General features: G+C 42.2%; 1 protein-coding gene across 1 annotated transcript in view; it reads left to right on the forward strand.

The window, feature by feature from the left end:
• DGKG (diacylglycerol kinase gamma) overlaps window positions 1-26,498 on the forward strand; it is a 143,943-nt gene that overhangs the window by 109,908 nt on the left and 7,537 nt on the right. Inside the window, exons 24-26 of the mRNA XM_044434569.1 lie at window positions 11,054-11,255; window positions 19,069-19,189; window positions 21,458-21,518. Coding sequence (XP_044290504.1) covers window positions 11,054-11,255; window positions 19,069-19,189; window positions 21,458-21,518 — 384 coding nt within the window. The remainder of the gene's footprint in view (window positions 1-11,053; window positions 11,256-19,068; window positions 19,190-21,457; window positions 21,519-26,498) is intronic.

Below are 26,498 nucleotides of genomic sequence, written 5' to 3' on the forward strand. Positions count from 1 at the left end.
AGGTCAGACATATCTAGCTATTTCAACCCTTCCTCATAGGGCATGGTTTCTAGATCTGTCCCCTACCTGTTCATCCTTCTCTGAACATGTTCTAGTTGGTCAATATCCTTCTTAAAAAGTGGTGCCCAGAGCTGGCACAGTGCTCCAAATGTCTTATGTTTGTTCAAGTTTGTTCAAGTCGTATATGGCTAACTCCTCCTGCTGATTCAAGCACCCTTCCTGTTTCTCTTTCAGTTGAAGCCGCTGCTGCATCTGCCACATGGAAGTTTCTGGAAATGCTTCCGTATAGCATTGACGCCATGTAGCATTCATAACATTTGCAAGTGGCATGAAGCTCCTCCTGTCACCACCACTCTGAATCATTTCCAGGAACTTTGATAGGGCAACTTGTAAGGATCAGCTTTTGGAGTGATTTTTACTTTCAGATGGGTAGCCATGTTAGCTTGTTGTATCTCCTGAAAGACTAATGCATTTATTATGGCATAAGCTTTATAGAGTGTCCATCATAGATACAAGTGTAATTTCCTTGTTTGCTAGGTATATATACATACAGGTGTATTAGAGTCAAGAAAAGAAAAAGTAAGTTATGTGCTCACATGGCAATGAAATACAAAAAGTACAGGCTGTAACAATCCAATTAACTGGCATTTGCTGTAGCAGTAATTGCAGACAAAGCAATTATCCTAGCATTGCCAAGCCCATCAATGCACATTAACATTGCTAGGAGTTGAGCATATGTGAAAATGTGCGTATCATGTCATCTGAACCCTGTCAAGATAACAAACCATAGCAAAACATCCACAGTTCATAATCCAGCAATAAAGCATGAATTTTCTTATTAGTTGTTTGTGATTGGAAGCCATGATTTGTTAATGGAGCTGAATTCAGACAACATGGTAACCCACACATTAACAACAACCTGCTGTTCAATATCAGCCCACACTCAACCCATACTCAGCTCTTTAGTGTGGGTTACTGTGCTTTTAAGCCAGTTCTATCATACCCAAGCAAAAGCAGATAAAGTCCAATCAAGTAGGCAATTGGGTGATTATCTCCAACAGGGAATCTTCTAGGAAGTTGGATGTTCATTCAGTGTCCTGTGCTTTGAAGTGCTAATTATGTATGTATGTATGTATGTATGTATGTATGTATTACATTTCTTTACCACCCAATAGTCAAAGATGTTTGGATGGTTCACAGTAAAACTGACAAGGTGCTTTACCTGTTCCGTACTCATTTCCTGGTAATTTCTACATGATAGGCCAGGGGTCTTGATGTTCTTTCAGGCGATGCAGTTTCAGAGCAGCACTCTGAAAATGCCATTCAGCTGTTAGTAATTTGATAGACAACTGGATAATGGATAATATTTATATCTGATATGCAATTTAAAAATCCCAATAAAATGTGCTAATAATAACAATGAAAGAAATAGGTAATGATCCGCACTAAATAAAAGAACTGGAATCCTACTTTAGCTGATTTGATGTTCTCTTTGTTCAGATTATCACTAATAATTAGGGTTGCCATACTAGATCAATTAACTGGTTAAGATTATTAACCTTCTTGCATTGCATTGCATGGCTGCTTAAAAGTAAGTTTTGCAACTGGAGGTGGCATAGGCTATTTTGGATTCCTAGATCCAGGGTTGGAGGCAGAGCTGCAGTCCACACGCCAACCCCCTCCCCTTGTCCTCAAGATCCAACCCAGAGAGAAGGGTGCCTGCCGCCTCTCCAGGGATGCTCCAGTAGGCAGTGAGCGGAGGAGGTTGCAGAGGACAGGGTTAGGCATACCCAGAAAGGGCTGCCTAACAAAAAGGTGGAGTGGGGAGGAAAACATTGTTTCCATTATGCTTTCCACTCTGCCTCAGATAACCACTAGCCTCTGCGTTCAAAGGCTAACAATCATCTCAGCTGGTGTGCACCCTAAAAAGGTGTGCAAAGTTAATCAGGCAGTAGATTTTAATCATCATATATAATTGTCAGATTGCCAGTCCTTATGTAGCTGAAATCCATGCACAAGAGATAGGCATCAGTAGACTCAGGAAGAACCCCAAGTCTTGCAGAAGTACAAAATATATTCAAGAAGAATCCCTAAGCTGGGAGGAGCCCTGAATGCCAATTTACTTTTTTAATCATGTATTCATTTGTTTGATAAGAGGAACAGAAAATTGGGTGGGAGGTGAAATCAGTGGAATATCCTGAACAGCCTGTCTTTGCTGCAATATTTTGTGTTAGTGACACATTAGTGTGTGGTCATATATACAGAGGTAGCTAGATTGCTTCTGATGCTGCTTTATAAAAACAGCAGGTGCAAGGGCCATCCTAAAAGAGTCATTCTCCCTCTTCTCATGCAGAAGTGCCATTTTTGTGCATCGAAATCTTAGGAGTCAAGCTACTATCTCTATCCAAGCCCAAACAAATAGAACAAAGCTTGTTATTCTTCAATTCCAGCAGTTTCATGCTGAGGTTTCCTTTGAAATTCTGTTGGTGGAAAATGGCAATTTTCAGGTGAGCAATAGGGTGTCCAGGGAGAATGACACGTTTGCCTCCCAGTTTCTGAATGTTGTCATTTCTGATGTCAGATTTATGACCATTTATTTCTTTGTGCAGAGACTAATGTGTTTATTCTATGTAGAAAATCAGAGAAATGCCACAGATGGCTATAGTACCTAGAATGTGTAGGGAAAGTGTGTGCAATATTTAAAATGTTAAAAAAAAAGTAAACCTAGAAAAGGATATTTCCGAAAAGGCAGCAGTATCATGGTGCAATTCAGTAATTTTAGACTCTGGAATTGATTTATTATATTTATATCCCACCTTCCCTCACAAGGAATTCAAGATCTTATACATAGCCAGCCTGCACTTATCCTCACAATAACCCCTTGAGGTAGGTTAGTTTCAAAGAGAGTAACAATCCCAAAGTCATCCAGAGGCTGAGTAGGAATTTGAAGCTACCTCTGTGTGGTTCTAGTCTAACTCCTGTGCCATAGTAAATCCTTTCTCTTTGGATTGTGATGAGTGTTCAGAAGTAGTACATCAGCCATGTGGCATTTGGGAGTGCTCTGTCTCATTGTGCTGAGTATGGTCCTGGCCATTTGCCCCATAGTCCTGGCCTGGCAGCACTGCAGGAAATCAGCAAATACTGTACTATCCAATCACATCCTATATGGCAAATAAAGTATCAGTGACTATATTCCATCTTTGCAGGATGCATTGCATTTTCCCAAGTACAAAGTAGAATATTTTGAATACTCAGAAATGCAGATCTCTTGCAAGAAAAGATCAAAATTTTAAAAGATATACAGTCCATACACAACAGGTAAATAACAGGTAAACACATATGCCTATGTGAAGGTGCTTGTCAATCTGCTGTGGTCTCTGAAGCAGGAATAGGTGAGAAAGGACAGGCAAAGGAAGCCCCATGTTCCTCACTTCTCCAAGCCATGTGCAAGACTGCCAGCTGGGGAGCAGCAAAGAAAAGTTCCACGGGTTCCTGCCAGCTCCCACCACACTGCTGCCCAGCAGGAGTAGGAAGAAATGGGTGCATTTTGCCTCATTTCTTGCAAACATGTTGTTAGCAGAGGCCACAGCCCAGGAGGAAGCCAGGAGAAAGCTTCCCAGCAAAAGGTTGCCTGATGGGACACTGCCAGAGGGGCACTTCCTTTTCCTCTTGGGGTTTATGCTTTCCACGGGCTTCATGAAAACAATTGTCATCTCGCTGCTAATTAGAGCTGGCACGCAATTGTGCCTCTGGCCTGCAATTACAGATCTAAGCATGTCTTCAGATTGAATGCATTCAGCTATATTCCAGCTAACAGCCCATCTCTTGTTGCTCCTCTTTGTGAGCAGATAAACAGAAGCTATCTTTTCCCAAAACAGCTGGAAGCTCCAGCAGCCACTCCTTTCGCAACATCACCAGCCACTGCAACATCATGAGATACTCTGGGTACAAGGGGTGGGGGATGGGGAGGCTGGTTTATAGTGGAGGAAGCTGCTGCTTGCATACAGATGCCAAAGGCTATGCTTCTGCAAAAGGAGAAACAGTCTGAACTGCATTGTACAAGTTTGCACACATCTTTAATGGGATCCCTTTCGGTGTACTTCTCAGGACTGACATCTGGGCATTTGTCATCTCTGAGGCTGGTTTTTGGAGAACAGAATTGTTCCTCTTTCCCTCCCCCTTGTAGCTGTACTTCAGAGCTTGACTGGAAGCATTTAGGTGTGTACGTGCATGCGTGAACTCTGTGCCTGCACACAGCATCTTTGAGATACAGGAAAACCACTTTTAATTATAGAGGGGAAGGTGAGTGGCTTGCCAGTGGTTGCTAAGAGCTCTGTCATTTTACGGTTTATATTGGGATATCATAAGTTGTGTGCTTTTTGTAAATTTCTTTCATTCCCCATTTGTAGATAAATGAAACTTCCATGAGTTATTAACACTAGAATACAGAAAATGTCTCTTGGTACAAAGACCTTGCCCATGCAGTTGGAGTATTTTGAAAACTAATTTCCCTTTCAAGTGCTGTCAAGGATGGCTCCCCCATCAAACCCATTGCAAAATACATTGGAGTAGGAGCTCAATAACAAAACCCATATGAGTAGCAAAGTTCTTAGGGACAACAGTAGAGCAGCACCTTGTTCAGGGGTTTTTGCCCCCAGGATCCCTTAAAATGTCAGAGGATGTTGAAGCCCAGGTCTTGGGCTGAATGCGACTATGCAGAGTCTAAAACAGCCCACCAGATAGGCTGGTCTACAACTCCTGCTATCTCCAGCCTGGATGTCCTCAGGGCACTTTCCATGCTGAACCGGAGGGCAGCAAACCACCACCTTGACAAGCCTTGAGGCTCTGAGTGTACCTTAAAGAAGGTGTGCAAGGAGATTGTGTATGTACATCAGGACTGCCTGTCCATGCTGGCCCTGTAATGGTTTTAATCTTGTGTGCAGGGGGGGATGCAATCTGACTTCAGCTGTAGTGGGGGATGGATTTGGGGAACATAGTATTCTAGGTGAGCGCACCCAGTACACGCACACAAAGAAAGCTATTTGTGAACAGGGCCTAAGGCTCGTTGTTAATTTTGCCCCTTTCCTTCTCCATCAGTTCTTCAGTCTGCAGCTCCTTCTTAAAGAACCTTGGCAAGGAAAGGAAATCAGTATCCCTTTCTTTCCTTATACCTCTCCCCTTTCATCTTTTAAAATGTCAGTGAAAGAAATATCAGCCTGCCCACCTCCACCTGCTTTTATGCTGTCTTTCATTCATAGCTAAAATTTTAATACAAACTCCTTTAGATGGTGGCTTCAGATTCGTTGCAGATTAAAATTGTGCTTTCAAATATTCACTCTTTTATATTGTCCAGATGGCCTAGAAATGTCCTCTTTTAAGAAGCTAAAGCTCTAATTGTCTCAGGACCAACCTACACATTATGTTAGCCACCCTTGTGCTTAAACTACCCACATTTATTTTGAAGAAAAAATCAGCCACAGGGCTCTCAATCATATCACAAATGGCACCTTCAGTGGCAAAAACCAGCTGGGAAGTGGGTATTTTTCAGGAGAAACAGGATCACATTCGACATCAAGCCCCAGGGCTGCTTTTTCTTCAAACTAAAAGTGACCAGTCTAAGCACACTTTAAAAAAACGAACAAAGATGGTAACGTTTAGCCAGTTTTAAGCCATTTAGCTGCCTGGGTCTCATGCATGCTGACTTTCTTTGTCAAAAATATCTTTCCTGTCCCTCTAGTTACAGGGGTGATTAAAAATCCCTGCAGAAAAGGAGATTCCACAGCTCCCCTAGGAAACTTTTTCCCATTGTCCAATTGTACTTAAAACTTAGGGAGGGGTCCGTTTGGTTTGGTATGTAAGTGAACACTGCTATTACTTCCCACGTCCTGCACACCCACTGCATCTCTAAAATAAATGCAGTCTAGAATCTGCCTAGTGTTTTTTTTTTTCAGGCATCAACTGCTGAGATTGTATTCAGTTTGAGAATTACTGCCAGGAGGGATGCAAAACCTCTGGCCTGTGGGACATCCCAATGCACTCTGTGTAGCCTCTTGGAATTCCAAGAGGGGCAGGGATTAGGTCCCAAAACCTGCACCTGAAAGTAACCCTCAGAGGGCATGCCTGCTGCTCATCCTGAGCTCAGACTGAAGAGAGCAGCAAGGATGCCGCGTGACCTGGATCCCAGTCATCTGTGCCAAGAGGCGCATCTGCCCTTCCTCATGTCGCGAGTTCCACTGCCCCACATTCCTGCTGTAGTCTGAGATCACAGATTAATGGGGATGTGGGGCATTCTGGGTGTTGTTGCCTCAGTCTTGGGGTTAGGTCCTTCTCATCTATGTTGGATTATGCATTTCTTTCCAGCTTGGGTTATAGCATATGTACACTGCAATTAAACTGGGAGTCCTGCATTGAGCAGAGGTGGCTGGACTCAATGGCCTTATAGAGCACTTTCAACTCTATTCTTCTGTTCTTCTATGACTCTATGTTACTTTGCAGCCCAAAATTCATTTTGAGTGGTGATAAAGAAGCATATAAGTCTCATGATCTGAGTCCTGAAACTAGTGAGTCAGGACCAAAGCAGAATTCATTTTAAAGACAGTTTCCAACTGCATTTTCTTTTCCCTTCTTTACTCTAGTGTAAGTTCAGGAGTCCTGATCTGGATTGCAACTGTAGTTAGGAGTGAAGGGGCTTCACCCTTTTGTCCCCCTCTCACTGCCATCTCAGTCTGTACTGGGGATCCTACACCTACAATAAACATAAGCAAATCGGGTCCATTTGCTTTAATGGATCACTATTTGGCTGTATAGATCACAGGTGTGAACAGCCTGATTCTGACTGGGACCACTGCATGGGTAATGCCTGAAGGCCTCTACCCCTAAATCAAGGTCCTGGTCCAGATTAAGAGCCCTGCACTTATGTAAGAATAAAAAAGAAAGACAAGATTGCCTACATCTTTAACAGCTGCATCAGGACTCAAGTGGCAAGTAAGGAACACCACTATTTAATGCTCTTTCATATACAAAGTACCTACTTTTATAAACCAGATATGAAGGTTCTAGATTACCTTCCTCCCTGGCCTGTTAGTTTTGTATATGTAAGCAATGCTTTTAATGTGGAAGTGTTTAATCATGAGCCCCCCCACCCCCGCCTGCACTCTGAAGTGATGCAATCTAATTTTATCCACTTTAGCTGCTCTTTGTATAAATTAGGTCTCAAAAATGAGTAAAGAAGATGACCATGAAAGGCAGGGGGCATTGCAGGTTCATGGCTAATGATCAGATTTTTATATACTGCTCAGAAAGTATGATCAGTCATTACAACTAAGCATGCATTGATTAGTATTTTCTGTGAAATACAATTGCCTGTTCTTAATTGTTTTATTGACTGGATTTCAGCACTGCCTTTCAATCAAGAGAAATAAAGATGAAGACTATGAAAGATACTGAGTTGGCTCTGAGATTTATCAGTAAATACCAGAATTTCTTTTTTACATTCCCAGTGGCCTCCTTAATAATCTTAACAGTAAATGTCAGCAGAGTCATTTTCTGTAAAACACATAATTACAAAAAATATGTTTTTCTCTAAAATACATAATTTACTGCTTGAAACAGAATTTACTCCAGGATAGATGTGGCTGTCTTTTATCTTAAACACCACTGCTGGTCAGTTTCAACATTCCCTGAACTGAACTTCTGACACTTACTGAAACACACAAAATTATACCTAAAGAGAGATAGAGCACCAATTTTTTAGAAAATATGCTGGGCCAGTGAGCCAATTTTGCCTGTAAGTGGTTATAGAAAATTTAAGTTAGGCATTTAGAGAAATTACTTCTAGAGTAAGGATGCAATAAAATAGTTGCTAAAAAGGTATTCCAGACACTATATAAAGGCAGATATTCAGGATTTGCTTAGATGTAAGGAAGCCATAGAAATTGCCGTTCCAGATGGGGTAAAGTTTGTAGGATTTTTTTCTAGTCCTTAGAATTGGTACCTTTGATTCTACTTTTGGATTGCTTCTCTGACTTGCTCTCTGAGCCAGCCTGCCTGCCTAGCAAAAATATAAAGCCGTCTTTCAATAGAGAGGTTGCCTTTGAAGTTCCTGTTTTCTACAATGCAATATGGATTCATGCCTGAGAAGCTGAAGGCAGAGGTGGAATGTACAAACAGTACTTCTTGCCAGAAACATCTGGGGCAATCTGCAGTTGTCAGTGCTCAAATGGTGCTTGGGTTCATGAGGACTTAGCCCAGAACCTGTTTTCAGCTCCAGGAGTCAGCCTTACAAAGTAATAAAGATGGGGATGTCTTTTGGGCAAAGCAACTTTCTTTACACAGATGCAATCTGTCTTTATACTTGTAGGATTAGCAGTCAGGATCTCCAGGTTAGTTGGTAAGATTTTCATGCAGGTTTGGGTGAGTCTTAACACTCCTTGCTTTTGGAATTCAGCACCAGCAGTGAGACTACGCAATATGTGCAAGAATCTTCTTTACCTCGCTGTGGTCTTTGAACTATTGGCATATTCTACACTGTACAGCCATGCATCTGTGAGAAGAAAAAATAGGCCACCTCCCCCACTAGCCCACACCAAATACTTACTGAAGTAGATGGCCCTAACTTCCCAGCCCTGGATCTTTTTCTTTATGTTCAAGAAATGGCAATCTCAGGGCTGCAAAGCGTTAATGGAGCAGGTCATCAAGCTGAAAGTAACAGTTTGCCTTTCCTCTGGCTCCAGGCATCTGTCATGAGCACAGAGAAATGGCAGTTTTGTTTTGGAAATTGGCATCAGTTACGATATAGACTCCTGGAAATAAAGTTGGTTTTTTCCCCAGCTGCAAATGTCTACTTCCAGTCTCCCTGCCAACAGCCTGTCAGCTGCCCCTTCTCAAAGAGGCCATTGTACCACACTGGCACAGAGACAAAAGCAGGGTTAAAGAGGGAAACACACACGCTGCCCATTGGATGTTCATCCCTGCGCTGTGTGAATATATATGGCATCTGTATCACATTCTGCAGCCTGCCAGGCCTTTGCTTCCACAGCCAGCCCAGTGGAGGCTCAGTTGTAATGCACTCATGAAAAATAACAGAACTGATAGAGTTTAGCTTGGTGGCAGCCATTGCTCCTTCTGGACTGAAGCACTATTCCAGTCCTTTTGCTATTCATCTGCTTTGTATTCAGGCCTTTATGTATATATGTTCGGATTTAGCTTTCTGCTGATATGTAGCTTTGCTGCTTTAAGAACATGCTTTAAGAACATGATCAGAGCAAAAGCCTTTGAAGTGCAAAGGCCTATTGAGTGAAGCATTCTGTTCCCACAGGAGCCCGCCAGGTGCCTCTTTGGGAGCCTACAAGCAGGACATGCACACAACTGCGCCCTCCCACTCTTACTCCTTAGCAAATGGCACTGAGATACCTCTAATGCTGCAGCTCACACATAGCTGTAGCCACTCACAGCTATGGACAGCCTTGTCCTTAATGTGTTTGACCAAGTGCCTTTCAAAGCTGCCCCATGTTGCTGTTGCGCTGCCTCTTTCTGTGGTATCTTAAGTATGCGCTATTACAGAAGTACTTCATTTTATTTGACTCTCCATTTCATTTCATTGGATGATCCCAATTTGGTATTAGGAGAGTGGGAGAAAATATCCGTATCTACATTCTCTAAGCTTTGGTCATTTTGTATATCTCTAACATATCTTTCCTTTCTTGCCTTTTTTCTAAGCTGAAAAGTCACAAATGTCACTTTTCTTCATAAGGGCTTCCAGCTCTTTGATCAGTTTCCCTCTTTTTATTCTTTTTTAGCTTTATAATATCTGTTTTGAGGTGCAGTAACCAGCACTATATGCAGTATTCCAAGTGTGACCACACCATAGATTTGTGTAAGAGAAGTATGATATTGGGAGTTTAGAATTACCTGAATTTCTTGAATATAATTGTAGTTAACATCTTAAAACATCTCAGTTAGCAACAACAACATTCCCCGCATGTAAAGGTGATCCAAAGACAAATTGTCCAGCTGAAGTGGCCGGGCACACCATCCCAGAAGCATCCTTAAGGACCACACACATGTGGAGGACATATCAAAGCATATTTGCACAAGAAATGTGTCGGTGGGTGCTATGACTTCTCAGAAGAGATCCTGGAGTGTGTCAGGTTGGCCTTAGGGCACAATGCTAGGCATGCTTAGACAGGAGAATGGTCCTACCACGCCCAGCATTCCCTGGCCAGCATGTCCAACTGGAGAATGCTAGAGGTTGTAGGACTTTGCTCTGCCTAAACATGTAGAGGCTTGCGCCCTTAGGCACAATCCTATGGCTTTTAGACAGAGTCTAAGCATCCATAGGAGGAGTCGGAGTCCCACCTCTGACACTGGAAACATACCTGAAGCACCCTCCAGTGGGCTTGGGAAGAACCATGCCCACAGCAAGACAGAAGATGGACTGTTACCCTGGTGTTTTGTGGGCAGTCTATGGGATAGAGAGGAGAAGGCAGGTGCCACCAGCCTATGTTGCAACCTGGCACTGCCTCAGCTCCCTCTCCTCACTGCAGCAAAAAACTTAGCTAAAATTGGCCTTCTAAATCTTTGGCAGGGTGGGACCCTGCCCTCCAAGGCCCTTCTTCCCTGCATAGGATGCCCATAACCCTCTGAGTTCAGAAGTTCACAGGCAGCCACTTTGGATGGAGCTGCCTGTGATCTTAACAGGAGAAATGTTCTTTACAAGATAATTCACTTTCTTCAAAGTGTGATAAGTCTGCACTGCTGGCATTGGGAAGCCTCCCTGCTGGTTCTGCCGCTTGGCGGGGTTCTGGACATCTACCCCAGAGTCAAGCCTGATAGCACCATAGTTAATTGGCACGGTGGTGCTTTGATGTATCATGTATTTTGATAAAAGTGGTGCTGTTTTATTCATTCTATGGCAGTTAGAAGTTGGCATGGATGTTTCCAAAGAGGGGATTAAAATGTTTTAAAAATAAAGGTGCTGCATAAAGTAGATAATTTCAAAAGTTTAATGTCTCCTTGTATCATTCTTTATCTTTGTCTCTCTGCATACTGCCAGTGTGATGGAACCATTTTGGATTTGAGTAACACTTCACTGGAGGGTGTTGCAGTCCTCAACATTCCCAGCATGTACGGAGGCTCCAACCTGTGGGGGGAGACCAAGAAACAACGTGGCTATAACCGGATGAGCAAGAAAGCACCTGAAAAGTTACAATCCTCTGTTGTTACAGATGCCAAAGAGCTCAAGTTCTGTGTCCAAGGTGAGGGAAGTTACCACTGGGATTGCAATAGAAGGAACAGATGGGAGATTCCAGACAGCTTAGAAGCTGGCTTTGTACAGCTGTTGTTGCCAGAAAATGAGTGCCCCCACAGGTAATTCATACCTGCCAGTTCTGAAGAGCCCCCACAATGGCATGCAGTTCAGGGTACACAATGACGTGTTGAAAAATGATGAGCATAGATGTTCATGAGTTAAGGTATGCTGCAAATGAGAACCATCTACTGGGGCGTAACAAGCAACAGGAATAGTATAGTGTAAGTACCCACTGAAAGTGGAGACAAGCCCACTATTGCAGTGTAAAGCCTACACAAAGGGTGTAGACTCTTCCCACCCGTCTCCAAGTTTTCCCAGTAGAAGAAATGGAAGCTATGCCAGGAACTCTGCTGAACACAGACAGGAGGATTTCATGGACTGTACCTATAATACTTATCCAAATCTTTTAAAGCAATATTTATAAACTCCAGTCCTGCTGCCTCACTCTGCCCTTTCCCTTGAGATGGCTTTGTTGGAAAAGCATGGCCCATTTTGTTGGAATATTGTGATCAGAAATGAGGTTCCAAGTTCTCTCCTGATGAATATGTGCCTTTTCAATGTCTTAGCTCTATTTGCTTTTTTCGATACCATTATCCATGTATGTGACACTTTATAATTAAAAAAGGCCAGGGCCATGTCCTGAAGGGTTTACAATCTAGAAGAGATTGTTGTAGGGCTGGGTGTCTGTTAGGTAGGCAGCAATGGTGGCAGCCTGCTGGGATCCTGCCACTCTTCCACTAGGGCTTGGGATAGGCAGATCAGTGTAAATCCAGTAAGTGCCAGCTTGTAAGTATTCACTCATCAATTCATTCCTCCAATTTCTTTACCTGTCTGCAAGAAGATCACACTGATTTTGTATGAACTTTTCCATAGAATGCACGTGTTTGTATACAACTTTTCCTGATATATCCATTTTTGAATATAACTTTTGCCAATATATGCATTTCTACCACAGCATATCCTAATATATTCATTTTTAATTACATTCTTCCTTAACATACGTAGTTTTGTATACAGTTTTTGAGTTAAGAAATGCATTGCAAAATATGGAGAAGTGTGCAGTGTGAAGGAAACTGTTCAACTCCATGTATCAGTCTGGGAAGGTCAAATTAAGTCAATTCATGTACAACTTGTTTCTGAGTGAAATTCTCCCCCATCCCTATTAACAGTGGGGCATTATTTGAATTAGGATGTGGGCATGCAGCAATGTTGAAATGTTTACCTGCTTTACAAGACACTTGGCATGAAAAAAGTTGTCAACTCTAAGCAGGAGGGAAGCATTCTTCCCTGCTTTCTTCTTTTTCTCTCTGCCTGCCTGCCTGCCTGCCTGCCTGCCTCTATATATTTAAAGCTGTATGGACCCAGCTTCACATAGGTTGGAGCAGCCCTTAATCTGATAAAGTGATGTCTTCAAACAAGTTTACCAGCTGTCAGAATGCCCATCCTGTTGGAGTGAAGCCTAACCCTTTGGCACAGCCAGCTAATTGACTTGGTGACAAACACCATCTATAGAACATTTTATATAAATTTTCTTTATATGAAGTTGCTAATGTTACTTTAATGTTTCTTTCCCATAGTTTTTGCCACTTTTCTAGTTCAACATTAAATCCAAAGTTTTGTGCCCATGTTATCATAGTTTCCTTAACCTGTTCCCCTTCTATTTTCCTGTCAAGTAAAAAATCATATAGTCTTTTAATAATTTTCTCATCTGTTTTAAGCATCACTTGATCAAATTCTGTTAGGTCTTTGTAGAACCCCCATGTTTTACAATCTTTAGCGTATCTCGATTGCATATGCACCTTATACCACCAGGAAATATTAAGTCCCTGTTCTTGTATTTCTTGCTCCAGTTTCAGGCCACCATCCTTATCCAAGATATCACCATATCTTATGCACTTTTCAAAGTTCAATACATTTGGATATACAAAAGCTTCCATAGGTGAAAGCCATCTTGGTAATTTATTATACAGTTTTAGCTTTAGTTTTTCCCACACTGACATTAAAGATCTTCTAATAAAATTACTCAGGAACGACCCATGTGACTTAGCTTTTTCATACCACATATAAGCATGCCATCCCATCTGTAAGTCATGACCTTCAAGATACAAAATTCTCGTATTTCGCAGCATTATCCATTCTTTTAGCCAAGTTAGAACAGACACTTGATAATACAACATCCAATCAGGAAGACCAAAACCTCCATTCCTTTTAGCTTCCTGAAGCATTTTTAATTTAATCCTTGGTTTCTTTTTTCTCCAGATAAATCTTGAGATATGAAAATTTAAGTCATCAAAGAATTTTTTGATCAATTTTTACGGGAATCATTTGAAACAGAAACAGAAGTTTAGGTAACATATTCATTTGAACAAGTGCTATTCTTCCCATCGAAGATAATTGTAAATTGGCCCATTTTTCCAAAACACCTTTAATATCCTTCAATAATCTATCATAATTATCTTCTTTGAAAATAGTACATTTTGCTGTAAGATAGATTCCCAAGTATTTAACCTTTTTAACAATCTGCAAATCTACTTGTTCCTGGAGTCTTTCTTTTTGTTCTCGCATAAGGTTTTTAACTAACAATTTCATTTTTTCTCTGTTTTCATTCCCATAACGTCACCATATTCCTCAATCCGTTGTAGAAGTTTAGGCATTGTTACAAAAGGTTCCTCCATTATAAAAACCAAATCATCCGCTAAGGCTTGCAATTTATAACTTTTGTCCCTAATTGTAGTTCCTTTGATGTCCTTGTCATCCCTAACACATCTATTCAGTACCTCTAAAATCAAAATGAACAAGAGGGGTGACAGCGGACATCCTTGCCTTGTGCCCTTTTGGATCTCTATAGAGTTTGAAAGTTCTCCATTAATTAAGATCCTGGATGACTGTTTTTGATAAATACTTGCTATTGCATTCGTAAATTTTCCACCAAACTCCATTTGAATCATCTGTTGCTTCATAAATTGCCAATTAACATTATCAAAGGCTTTTTGGGCATCCATAAACAATAAAGCCATTGGTTTTTCAGTATGTATCTCATAATATTCTAAAATGTCCAAGATAGTTCTCAGGTTATTCTTCATTTGTCTTTTTGGCAAAAAGCCATTCTGGTCTGGATGGATAAAGTCTATTAATAACTTCTTTAGTCTTTCTGTGAGTATAGAAGCAAAAATTTTGTAATCCACATTTGATAGTGATATAGGTCAGTAATTTTGAATCTGTGCTACATCCTTATCTTCTTTCGGTATTAATGTAATTTTGCCTCGGTCCAAGTAGTCGGCATTTTAGCATTTAACAATGCTTCATTGCATATGTCTTTTAAGAGTGTAGCAAAAATTGCTTCAAAAGATTTGTAAAACTTGGCTGGTAGTCCATCCGGGCCAGGGGTTTTGTCATTCTTTTGTCGCTTAATTGCTTCTATTACTTCCGTAATTGTGACTTCTTGATTTAATAATTTTTGGTATTTTTCTGGTAGTTTTGGTAATTCTTCCTTTCGAATATATTCTTTAACTTTCTCAATTGGAATCTCCTCCTTCTGATATAGCTTTGTAAAGAAGTCTTCCACTATTTTCTTAATTTGTGCACTCTGTGAATGTAATTGTCCCAGAAGGCACAATCTTTAACTCGAGTGCATGTTTTACAGTCAGTGTGGTTATAAAAGTAATATCCTGCACAAAGATGTTAAAATGGATATGATCTGGTACACAGGATGGCAGGCAAACAAGAACAGAGTTCAAGTGGGATTCTCAGAAGTGAATACCAGGCACTCAGGATAGGTTTTAAGGTTGAGTTACAAAGCAGAGTCTTAGTGCTACTTCTAGGTTTCTGAGGACTCTTTGGCAAGACATCTTCAATGGACCCTTACTTTGGCAAGCTACCTTCTTACTGCCATTGTCAGCAACTCCTAGTTCTTCATCCAGTGAGCAACCTGGCAGCAAAAACGAATGCTCCTTTTTGCTCCACAACTGCTGTCTGGGCCAGAGTGTGAGGCAGGTGCAATGATGGAGCAATGGAGAAACAACTCCAAGGGGCTCTTATCAGTGAGCCCCTGCTGGGACATGGGCCCTCAATAGGTGACCAATCATACCTACCTTTGGTACCAACTCTGCATAGAGCTGAAACCTTGGCAGGAATAATAGCTACATATGCAGAAGAAGAGAAGTGCTGTTACTTACTTTTTGTTCTTGAGGAGAGCCATCCTTCCTCAGGTTCTGACTACATCCACAGCTTGCTCAGTAAGGCACAGGCTGAAAGAGTCAGCATAAGGCCAGACACATCTTGTGACTATGGCAGGGCACACCCTGACAATTAGCCAAGCATAGATAGAGCCTACCAACCACATCCAAAGAACCATAATTAACAGATCTAAATAATCTTTTAATGCAGCCAACACTGCTGGCTTCCAGCTGTGAGCATAAGTGTGACCCAGGAGAAAGCACACCTACCTTTCCCTTGGAAACAGAGACACAAAGAAGAGAGAGTTTGTGACCATTGGCCTTCAGCTTTTTTGTTATTGGTGTTCTGTGCAACCCGTTCCCAAAATATGAGCACAGTAGTGCGGCTACATTGCTGCTAAAGAAACAACCATGTGTGGCTTGTTCCAGTGATCTGTGTCAATTTACTTGTTCTTTACAACTTCTGGGCAGTGTGCTTGTTCAGCTTGTGACACGTGGTGGCTGGAAGGATAAAAGGGTTGGATGGGTTCTGCCATTGGGATTAATTTGGACTAGCTTCATTCCAACTCTATCAATCTGTTCTGTTCTTAGTTATATCTTTACATCTTGAGCATCAACTCATTGATTTCAGGATAAGGTGGGTAGGTGGGTATGGCACAATATAATTATTTTGCAGATGGGGAAATGATTACTAATTCATCTTTAACCTGAGTTTAATTAAGGTTTTCATTTTTCATCCCCTTCTATCCATGCCAATTCCCTAAAAGTCTGAGGTTTTATAGAAAATAGATCATGTAAGGAAATTAAACATTAAAAGAGGTAGTCTAATGATGAGGCTTGCAAGATAGGGCAGGGCAAGGCAGAGCAGCTGGAAATGGAAGGTAAAGATGAGGATACTGATTCATGGATCAGACTGCTAGTTTTTCTGAAATGCTTTTTTGGTGAGAGTGGCTAGCTGAAAATAAGGCAGAGGCCTATCTATATCCATGTGGGAGAAAGCGGAAAGCATTGGAAAGGAGTACAGCAGAGCAGGCGTTGCTTCAGCACGGCAGAATGACTAATTTAAAAGATGCTTTAATACAGCTACAGGCTACAATGCAAGCAGGAGAGAGGAAGTTGCAGAGATGGTAAAACAGCACTCTCTGCAGAATATTCCATTGTGACTAATGAAGGAGCATCTCAGAGCGGAGAAACGGAAACTGAAATGGAATCAGAGGCAGCGAGGTCTGCAGGCATTTACTGCACAATCCTCAAAGTGAGCCTTTAGGCAGAATCTTCATTTGGAACAGTGGATAGCACAAATTCAGATCACTTTTTTGAAATGCCAAGTTATAGAGGTAGTTTTCTGAGGATTGTAGCTTTAAAGCAATAGAGCAGAGGTTGACAACAAAAGGCTTGCAGGCCAAGTCCAGCTGACTTGAGGCTTCCTTATAAAACGGGTCTCTCATCCCCCCCCCCCCCGCAAGAATGATTGGTTCCCGGGTGGGTTGCCCACCAGCAGCAATATGAGTTTGCATGCTGCCTTTATACAGCATGCGCATGTAATAAATAACAGATAACTAGCCAGCAAACAAGCCATCAGGTACAGTGTGACAAGGTCTGACATGAGGATTTCTCAGTACTGTCAATGATTGCTCCTTGAAGGACACCCAACAGGGGTTATTTATAAACTAGTCTTGACTCACACAAAGGAGTTAACTTTGCAAGGCAACTGTACAGGATCCTCTATACACCTAATCCTCAGAACCTGTTGCCAACACACACCATGTTGTTACCCTAAGAAACATGTTCCAGGAGAGCATTTGGAGAACTGAGCTACTGGCAGCTCTGATCCACAACTTTATCACCTGGAAAAAAGGGAAAAAAGAATTATATCAGAATAAAACATTCCTACTGGAATATTTAGAGGTTTGACCATGTTTTAGAGATGGAACATGTTAGTCCAATGGACTGCCCAGAGCAAAAGAAGGAAATCTAAAGCTGATGAGTAGTTCGAGGCCACCAACACTGATCTGGAGCTTCTCAGGCCAGGCTTAGCTTTGGGAAATTAAAAAAGCTGTTTTGTGGCAATGAAGAAGGGAAATGACTACATGGAATCGACTCCAATTTTAGGTCTGCAGGTGCCTAAAATTGGCACAGACAAACGGCTGGGTGTGAAATAGGCAAATGCTTCCAGTTTGCTCAGCTTTCACATTTATTTCTCTTTGCCTGCTATTTATTGTTAATTTGGGATACACTTTTCTCCCCAAACAACAGACAACACAAAAGCGACCTCACAAGGACACAGCTGAATTCAAGCAACAAGGTTTTCCAAGCAAACAGCTAAAAGGGCAAGGCAAGGCAAGGCCTCCCTGCCGATCATGAGCCACTTCATCTGTCCTGAATCCTGGAAAAAATGCCATATCCTTGAATAAAACAACACCCCCTTAAGGGAAGGTGCTTGTGTTTAGTTCACATGTGGGCAGCCACTGTGCATTTGATGCACAGTGCACCCAGATTTTATCTTAAACTTGTCATCTGAAAATGAATGGGAGCTGCTCCTCAAGAGTGCTACCAAATGCTCAACAGTTACTCCCACTTGTTTGCATATAGGATCTAGGCATTCCTTCCATACCCAAGGATATGCTTCCATTTCAGGAGTATCGCTTTTGTCAAGTCTTCAACTAATTTCCCCAGGGAATGTGATTTTATTTTCCCAAGCAAGATTAGTCACAGTGGTTTGTGGTACTGTTTGGAATGTAGTCGCACAAACATCTCTGGCACCTGGGCACAAGGCCTGTGAGTATCACAGATGATAGATGAAACAGCACCCACACAATGCATGTGCCGTGTTGTGCCTTTAATTCTGGGAATTTGCCTTCTATGAGAGGGCCCAGATGGGAATTGAAACTAACTAATTGCAAGGCAAAACATGAAGCAATCCATTTTCAGTCTAGCACACTTCTCCAGGTCTGAATTCCTACTTTAAATTAAGAATTCTACTGCAAGGTAAGCCTGTGAGTTTGCCTCCTCTGAATCAGACTACTGGATAGCATGTATTATCTCCAAATGCCACCTTTTCCACGTGGAACTCAAGGTAGAGTACATGCAGTTTCAAGGCAGTCTCCCATCTAGGCATTGATCAGAGGCAAACCTGCTTAGCCTCAGAACAGTCACTGCACCATGTGGCTCCAATCCATGCCTCAAGCATAGTACTTTCTATGCTGGTTGGCAACATGCATACAAAAGACAGAGGGCTACCTGACATACTTTTTAAAAGGGATCTCAAGGGTTGAACCTGGAACTTTCTGCATTGGAAAGGTGAAACAGGTGAGGGATTCAGCTCCTATGTGCATCCTCTTTCTCAGTCCTCCTCCTCAGCATTATGCCTATATGATAGCATAATGGGGCATCCCTTTTTTAATGAGGATTATTATTTTATTCTTGTTTAATATAATAAAATACCTAGGTGGTTTAGCTATGAAAATACTAAAACATTCTTGGTGCTTAAGCAATATAAGCAAGAATACCAACTTAGGACAACAATAGACATAAACAATACAAAATAAACATGTTCCGTTAACACATTCACCTTTCTCTCTTTAGACCTCAGTGATCAACTCCTGGAAGTTGTGGGGCTTGAAGGGGCAATGGAAATGGGGCAGATCTACACTGGATTGAAGAGTGCTGGCAAGAGGCTCGCCCAGTGTTCCTCCGTCACCATCAGGTACCTCTGCGGCTTTTTTCCCACTCATCACATGTTTGGCTCATCATCTCAGCCCTGGAAATGATTGCAGCACAGCAGGGAAGCATCCTGGAGGTCTCTGCTACCTCTTTATGGTTGTGCACACAAGTATCCTACTCAGATACAAACTGCCTTGTCTAGTTTATGTAGTGCTGAAGAAGAGGCAGAGCCCATCAAGTACAGCATTGTGCATGGCAAAAAGATGTGCTACATTTCTCTGGGAGAAGGGCCAGGGTGCCCCAGCACACCATCCTGGGTCCTGAGGAGAAAATGAATGAGATGCTGAGGGGCAAAAGTTAGGGGAACGGCAACCTGGCTTTGGAGGTGATGTGTAGCCATTGTTCCTGGACAGGCAACCCTGGAGAAAGGCGATTAAGATGCCACTCTTTTTCTAGTTTCAAATACTCCTCCTGACAGGAACTGGGGTTCTATTTTACTTAGAGTAAGGTTCCACTCATAAGTGTATATGGGTAGTCCAAAGCGGGTATGGGTTGGATGGCCCCATGAATGAGAAGCAGAAAGATAGACTGGGAGGAGACATGGAAGGACAGAGCTAATGGTACACTTTTTGTAGGCACTTGGGCAACACACTCTTCTCAACTTCACTAGCTCCTCGTCCTCCTCATCATCATCACTGCTACCGCATGCTTGCTTGATATTTGAAGAGCCATTGAGCAAGTCGGTAATGGTACCTCCTGCTCTTCTTCTTCACCCCTTCCATTGCCTGGAAGAGAGTGAAAATCAGAAGAACAAGCAGGCTGCAAAAGTAAAAAGGAGGAGTAACTCCAGGGAGCTGTTCTGGGCTCATAGGATGCCCTACCCCCACCCCAAAGCTCTTGTAATGCAGCTGTTTAGGCTGAAGTCTAAAATCAGAATATTAAGGGGAAATGGCTTATCTTTTCCCCATTGTGGTGTTTCTCTGTCCCCCACCCCAAATCCTCCCCAGCTGTTTTTTGCACTGCAAGAGGAAAGGTGTGGATAAATTTAGCTTCCCAAAGCTTAATTTTATGAGTTATTGCAAATTATTTAAGTGTTTTGCCTTTCAACAGCAGCACCTTTAGAGATTTCTTACTTGTACTTAGAATGGAATATTTATGCTTAAAGAAGAACCTGGACTTGTTCGGAAGTTGTTTCCACATCTATCTGCCCTGAGGGCATTTGCAAATCCTTTCCTTCCCAGGTTTATCCCTTGGTATTGATCTTCTACCTGGGTGTACAGATGAAATCATTTCACCCAGACTTCTATCCTAGAAAATAAGGTGGTTTGTGCCATGTGAAAACGAAGGGTCTGGCTCTTTTGGACATTACTTTAAAAAAAAAAAGGTTCCTAAGTTTTTTTGTAATGCCTTGTAACCTTATATCTGCTATTACAAGTAATTCACATCTCCCCTTTACTCAGGTTGCACTTGTCATTAGAAAAGTGGAAGAGTCACTGTCAGTTACCAACTGGATACCTCCATCCTGATACTAACTTTGGTCACTCAGCAATAAGTTCCATTTATTTCACTGATATTTACTGCTAAATAAGTATGCCTAGAATTGCAGCCCAGCAGCAACATTCTATGCTTGTTCAGCTGAAATTAAATCCAATGGGTTCAGTCCTATGTACATATGAAATGGGAGCACATTTGCCACCTGATAAGCTAGGCCATTTAAGACCTCTAGGTCAATCAGGTGAGGAAGCAGGAACCTTAAAAAGTCTGGACCCACTCTCTCATCCACTTTTGCATAGCAAGGTCTTTGTTACAATCCTGGAAATATCTGTTATCATGGAAATTAAGCTTCCAGCCCTCATGGTTGCAATCGTGAAAATAGGGTGGCAAAAAATTATAATCCAAACACAGAATTATGCTTTTAAATTAGAACAACAACAAAAGCTCAAAGTTATTGCCCATCATTGCCCACCAATTAGGAATAATTATAGTAGCCACTAATTGGAGCTGTGTAAATTACAGGCTCATACTCGATGTACATTATGCAAACTATGTCAGAGATCGAACTGATCCATGCAAATTGCCCTTGAACCTTCTACTCCGCAACAGATTGCTCATTTATTGCATCTCCATTCTGAGAACGTTATCTAGAGAGTCCTAACCAGCCATCACCAAGAGAAGATCACAAAGTCATGTTCTTTATCTCCCCCTTTCCCCACAAATCATTTTATTGGCAGCTTGCAGCAAGAAACAGTCATGTCCTGACTTGTCTACTTCACTCATAATGTTTACATTGTGCCTTGTTTGTGGATTCTAGGACAACCAAACTGCTGCCCATGCAAGTGGATGGAGAGCCTTGGATGCAGCCTCCTTGCACAGTGAGTAGTAGCTCATGAAAGCTCCCTGGGGTACATGAATGGAACTCGCCTATGGAAGGCATCTCTCTAGGGCCTGAGCTACAAATGGGACCCAGAACCAGTAGCTGAGCTAGGAAAAGGCTCAACATTAAAAAAGCTTCTATTCTAATACAAGCAGAGAAGGAAAACATCTATGGTGCCCTAGCAAAGAATCCCTCTCACAATTTTAGAAGAGGGACGTATGCTGCTTCTGTCTCCTTTGATGTCATAGCCATTTGGAATACATTTGTATCCCTAATGGAAAATCAAAGAAAAATTAACGGGAGAGAGCTCTATGGCAGTTGTATATCATTATGGAGATTATTGGAAAGCATCAGTCAGTGACCTGGTTCATATGAGATGAGAAACAAACATGGGCAGCCTGCCAGGGCAGGTTGTTATCTCATCTGAACCTCCAGGAGCTTTTCTGTGTGGGGCGGGGGGGAGGGGGGAGGAAGTCTTTTTCAGGAACATGCCACACAGTTCTAGGGGTGCGCTCATGCACAACAGGTTGTCATATTGCAGAAGACCAATTTTATCATGCCATAGCACAATCAGCTACTGAGCTACTGAGCAAAAACTGCAAAAAAAACCCCTATTTTGCTTGCCTTTTGTGACCTTGAAAGTGACTGTCCTCCTACTGATGCTGAAAGGACACTTTGGAAGGAATGTCCCTTGTTCCACAGCTTTTTTTTCTTTTCAGTGCCTCAAAAATATGCAGATCTGGTCAATTAAAAAAATGAGGGAGTCAGTCTTCTTCAAGTATAGACTTATGAGCACTGTTGCCACAAAGCTCCCTGGAATTCATTCCTCTTTGGCTTGTGGACTTCCTCATATGTTCAGCCATGTCTCAGAAAGTGAACCAAACCAAGAAGAAGGCACAAACACTTGCAGAACTCCAGCTGCACAACCAGCAACCTTCTAAAGTGTCTCGCACAACTCAAAACAGTCGTTGCAAATCGTGTGTGTAAGAGGGATGCTGCTTGCACAACAGTCACATGTTGTTTGTTTCCTGGCAAGCGTCATGGAAATGCTCACCACTGTCACAGGGAAATTGGACTCGTGTCCCCAAGAAAGCAAGCCTGAGTCCAGGGAGCTGAGAGCAGGGAATCCAACAGATTCCCATACTCACACATCCTAATGACTATCTAATGTGATGATTGAAAAGACAAAGCTACTTATCAGCAAATTTGGACACAGCTGCAAAGGGCCAGGAAAGAAATAACAGTAAGAGAAAGTGGGGACCTTCACAGTGTGAATCAGGAGGAGGACTGAAAATAGGGTGAGGAGCCGAATGAGTAAGCGTACCATGGGATGTGACCCTCTTGATTTTAATTGTTGAACTGACTTAAGTGTTGAACTGACACTGTTGTCCACCTTTTCAATGTTTCCCCAACTTTCCAGCTATTCCAGAAAAAGGGGATGTAGCTCACCTCTTTTCTAGGGCTCCTTTTTGGTGTTGTTACTGAAGATATGCACATTTTCCCTCCATTTACTTCTCATCCATTATATTTGAACATATTTCTGTGCGGGTTTTTAGAACTGTCAGGAAACAGTTCAACTGCAGCAGTGTGCCCTAAAAGGCAGCAGCAAAGAAGGTGTGTGGAAGTTACTATCTCTCCTTTCTCAGTAGTTGTATGCTCAGAAAAGTGTTGCTTGAGTGTTAAAATTCTGAGAACTGCCAGTTCAATTCTTAAAATTGAGAGGATTAGAAGAAATACTGCCCCACCACTTTTGGTACACCTTCCTCGCTCATCTTTTTCCCCTTTACTGCAGCTTTTCAATTGACAATTTGGCAATTGAGCCCTAGCACAAATTAGCCAATCTGCTACCTGCTCCAATTCTCAGCTCCTTTTGGCTGCTGAAAAGGACAAGGAAATTGACTGGATAAGACTACAGATATTTGGTAGCCATAAGAAGTGCACTTGCAAAAGAGAGACAAGAACTACTTAATTTTTAAAAATTACAGAATCATGCAATTCTCAAAGTCTTGTTGGGGTTTTTTAATGCACCTTTTGACGTTCTGGGAAAAAATAACAGTGCTTGAGAATGGGTAGCAGCCAGAGTGAGGAGGGAGACAAAAGATGGATTCTGCTGTGAAGGACACTGGGATATCTGCTGGAGCCAGCTGGGGGACCTAAGAGGGAGAGAACAGCCCATGGTGTAAGCATGATAGTCTGTTGAATGAATTCTGGGTTGTTCAGCAAACAACCAACCCATGCCACCCATGCCATGCCTCAAAGGAAGATGTGTTGGACATGTTAAAGGAACGCTATGGGATTATAAAATTGCCCTTCGTTATCTGCAAATGGGTAGAACAGAATGTTGCACAGAAGCATTTCACTTGAAAATAAAGGATCCTCAGATTTTTACATACAAATGTCACTACTGGTCAGGAAATTGCATCACTAGGAGTATGTTTTTCATTGGTCATTTAAACACTTGCATGGTATTTATTTTATTCCCACAATATGTATTAAGTATTGCTTGTACTGCTATGTGAGCTAATGCCCCTGATGGAAATAATGCTGGTTTCACTTGGACCCATGGAGGCTGGATAAATATTTTCCCAAAGCAGTTATATGGATAACCTGGAGATACTGAGGAATTTGCTTTCATTTTCTGTGTGATATTGGACACCGGCCCCTTCCATCCTTCATGTCACTTTGAGACCCTAACTTTGTCACAGAGGATCAATCAGACAAAAAAAGTTTCTGGGGAGCCTGTCACACTTGAATCATCTCAGGGGTGGAGGCTATCTTAATCTTGTGTTGCCTCCACATTACCTAAAGGACTTAACGACTATCTCAGCGCCATCCCCCATTAAAGGTATTCCAATGAGCAGTCTTGCTCATTTTGCACACAGAACCAGACAGACTTGTCCTTTTTTTCCCCAGAAGCAACAGGGGTGCATGTGTGTGTTGTGGGGACTGTAAGCAGGTCTTTTCTTGGCAGTATAAGGGAACTTTGAACAGAAATGCTAGTCTATATAACCCGTTTCTTCAGGGTTGGTTTGTTTGTCTCTTTGTTTATTATTTATGCAGTGCACAAAAATGCAAAGGCCCTAAAATATAACCACATTAATACATACCTAGAATTTATGTTTTGTATGTCAGGCAAAGAAAGGAGAAATCTCTTTGCCTGACATTCAAAATATAACAGTACAGGCACCAGGTGAAACTGGGCATTGCATGAATGGGGTATCACAGCTGGGAAGGCTCTCGTTCTTGTAGCCACCTGCCTAACTTCATGGGAAGGGAGTCACTTGGGAGATCACTTCCCTCATTCCCTCCCTTTCAGTAGACTCAAACAAGTTCCTTGACATTTAACTGGTTACTGCACAGCAGCCGTCAGAATAGCAGTCTCTGTGAGACGTGGAAGAAGCATCTGCCTATGCAAAGAACAGAATCCAAAGTGAAATTTCCCCTTCTTCCCTCCCATTTGGCAAATCTTCTGGATCCACCCTCAGGGTGGCTCCTTCTGCTTGTGGACTAGCCAGCAGGAACACCAGATACTTGGTCCGTTCATTTCACCTGTCATCTCCTGACTGGGTCAAGGAGTTCTCCTTCCATTGTTTTCCCCTGCATCTCTGAAACATCTTCCTCCCTTTCTCAGACAGGCTGGTTCTTGTGTTCTTTCTGAGAAAATTCACTAGGCGACCTTGAAACATCAAATGCTTCACCCCTCCCCTTGCTCCTCTGCCACCTCCTCATAATCAGATGAATCCAATGGAGCGGACCATAATGAGCGAAAAGGCTGACCCCTTCTCAGCAGGGAGGCACCCAGAGGAAAGCCTCCAAAGATTACTTAAAGCAGGGATGGGCAGAATGTTGATCTCCAGAAGTTTTGGACTTCAGCTTCCTATATTTTGGAGCTGAAGTCCCAAATATCTAGAGATCTATCATCTGCCCTCCCCTGAGGTAAAGGACTGAGCAGCCACAAATGGGAGGAGACTCTCTTGGCTTAGATCCTCTTCACCCCAAACTGTTCAGGGTACCACTCTCTCATGGCCTAGTCATTATTTCTTTATTATGAAGCAGGCCACTACCATCCCTGGGCAACACAACCATTTCAAACACTCCAGGAATACTTTGTCATGCTATCTGATGGGAAGGTCTCCTTTCCCACATAATAGGATATTACAGGTGGTTTTACATTGAGGACACTCATCAGCACTAGTTGCATCTGTGTACTGGAAAGGAAATCCCCGTATCTCTTTAGTGGAAGAAAGAGAGCCCCATGGCCTAAATTCACCACTGAACAGCCCTTGTGCGCCTGGCTTCTGTGTTCTAGAAATGAAGCATTTGCTGAGTACCTGGTGGAAAAATGACTAAGCTCAGAATCTCCCCCAGATTATCAGTGGTACAGACTTCCATAAATGACACATTTTCCAACTATGGCTCTTACATATTGCTCACAAATATGATTTTCTAGCTGGAGAGGCACAATCTCCAATCAGTCATTTCTGGGAAATACTCCAACTGAAGAGTACCAATACAGATCACCAACTCCATTCACTCTACAAGGAGCGTAACACCAATAGCAAGGGTGGGAGACATGGCCCTCTAGATGTTGGTGGACTACAGCTCAGTCCCAACCAGCATAGCCAATATTGAGAAGTGATGGGATCTGTAATCTAACAATGCCTGCTGAGCCATAGCATTCCCCTGTTCTATAGGAGCCGTGCTAAATTCTATCCAGCTGTTTACACCTCTTTCATTTAACTTGACTGATGGTTACCAGAAGCCTTGCAAAATCAAATACTCTCCCTGCCACCCCCCACCCCCCACTGGCATGTTATTCTGAAGAAACTTCAGTTGACCTGAAAGATTGCACAGCTCTGAGGGAGGCTGAGGTGCCTTGACATATGTGTAAGGTCCTAGGAAGATGGTACTTTTACCCCTTCCCCATCCAGTGCCTTACTCCTTAATAGCATTGGTAGAAAGGGAAAGTGACAACCCA

This window comes from Varanus komodoensis, unplaced genomic scaffold (genome assembly GCF_004798865.1).
Source record: "Varanus komodoensis strain SLA01 unplaced genomic scaffold, ASM479886v1 scaffold1, whole genome shotgun sequence".
Taxonomy (NCBI): Eukaryota; Metazoa; Chordata; class Lepidosauria; order Squamata; family Varanidae; genus Varanus; species Varanus komodoensis.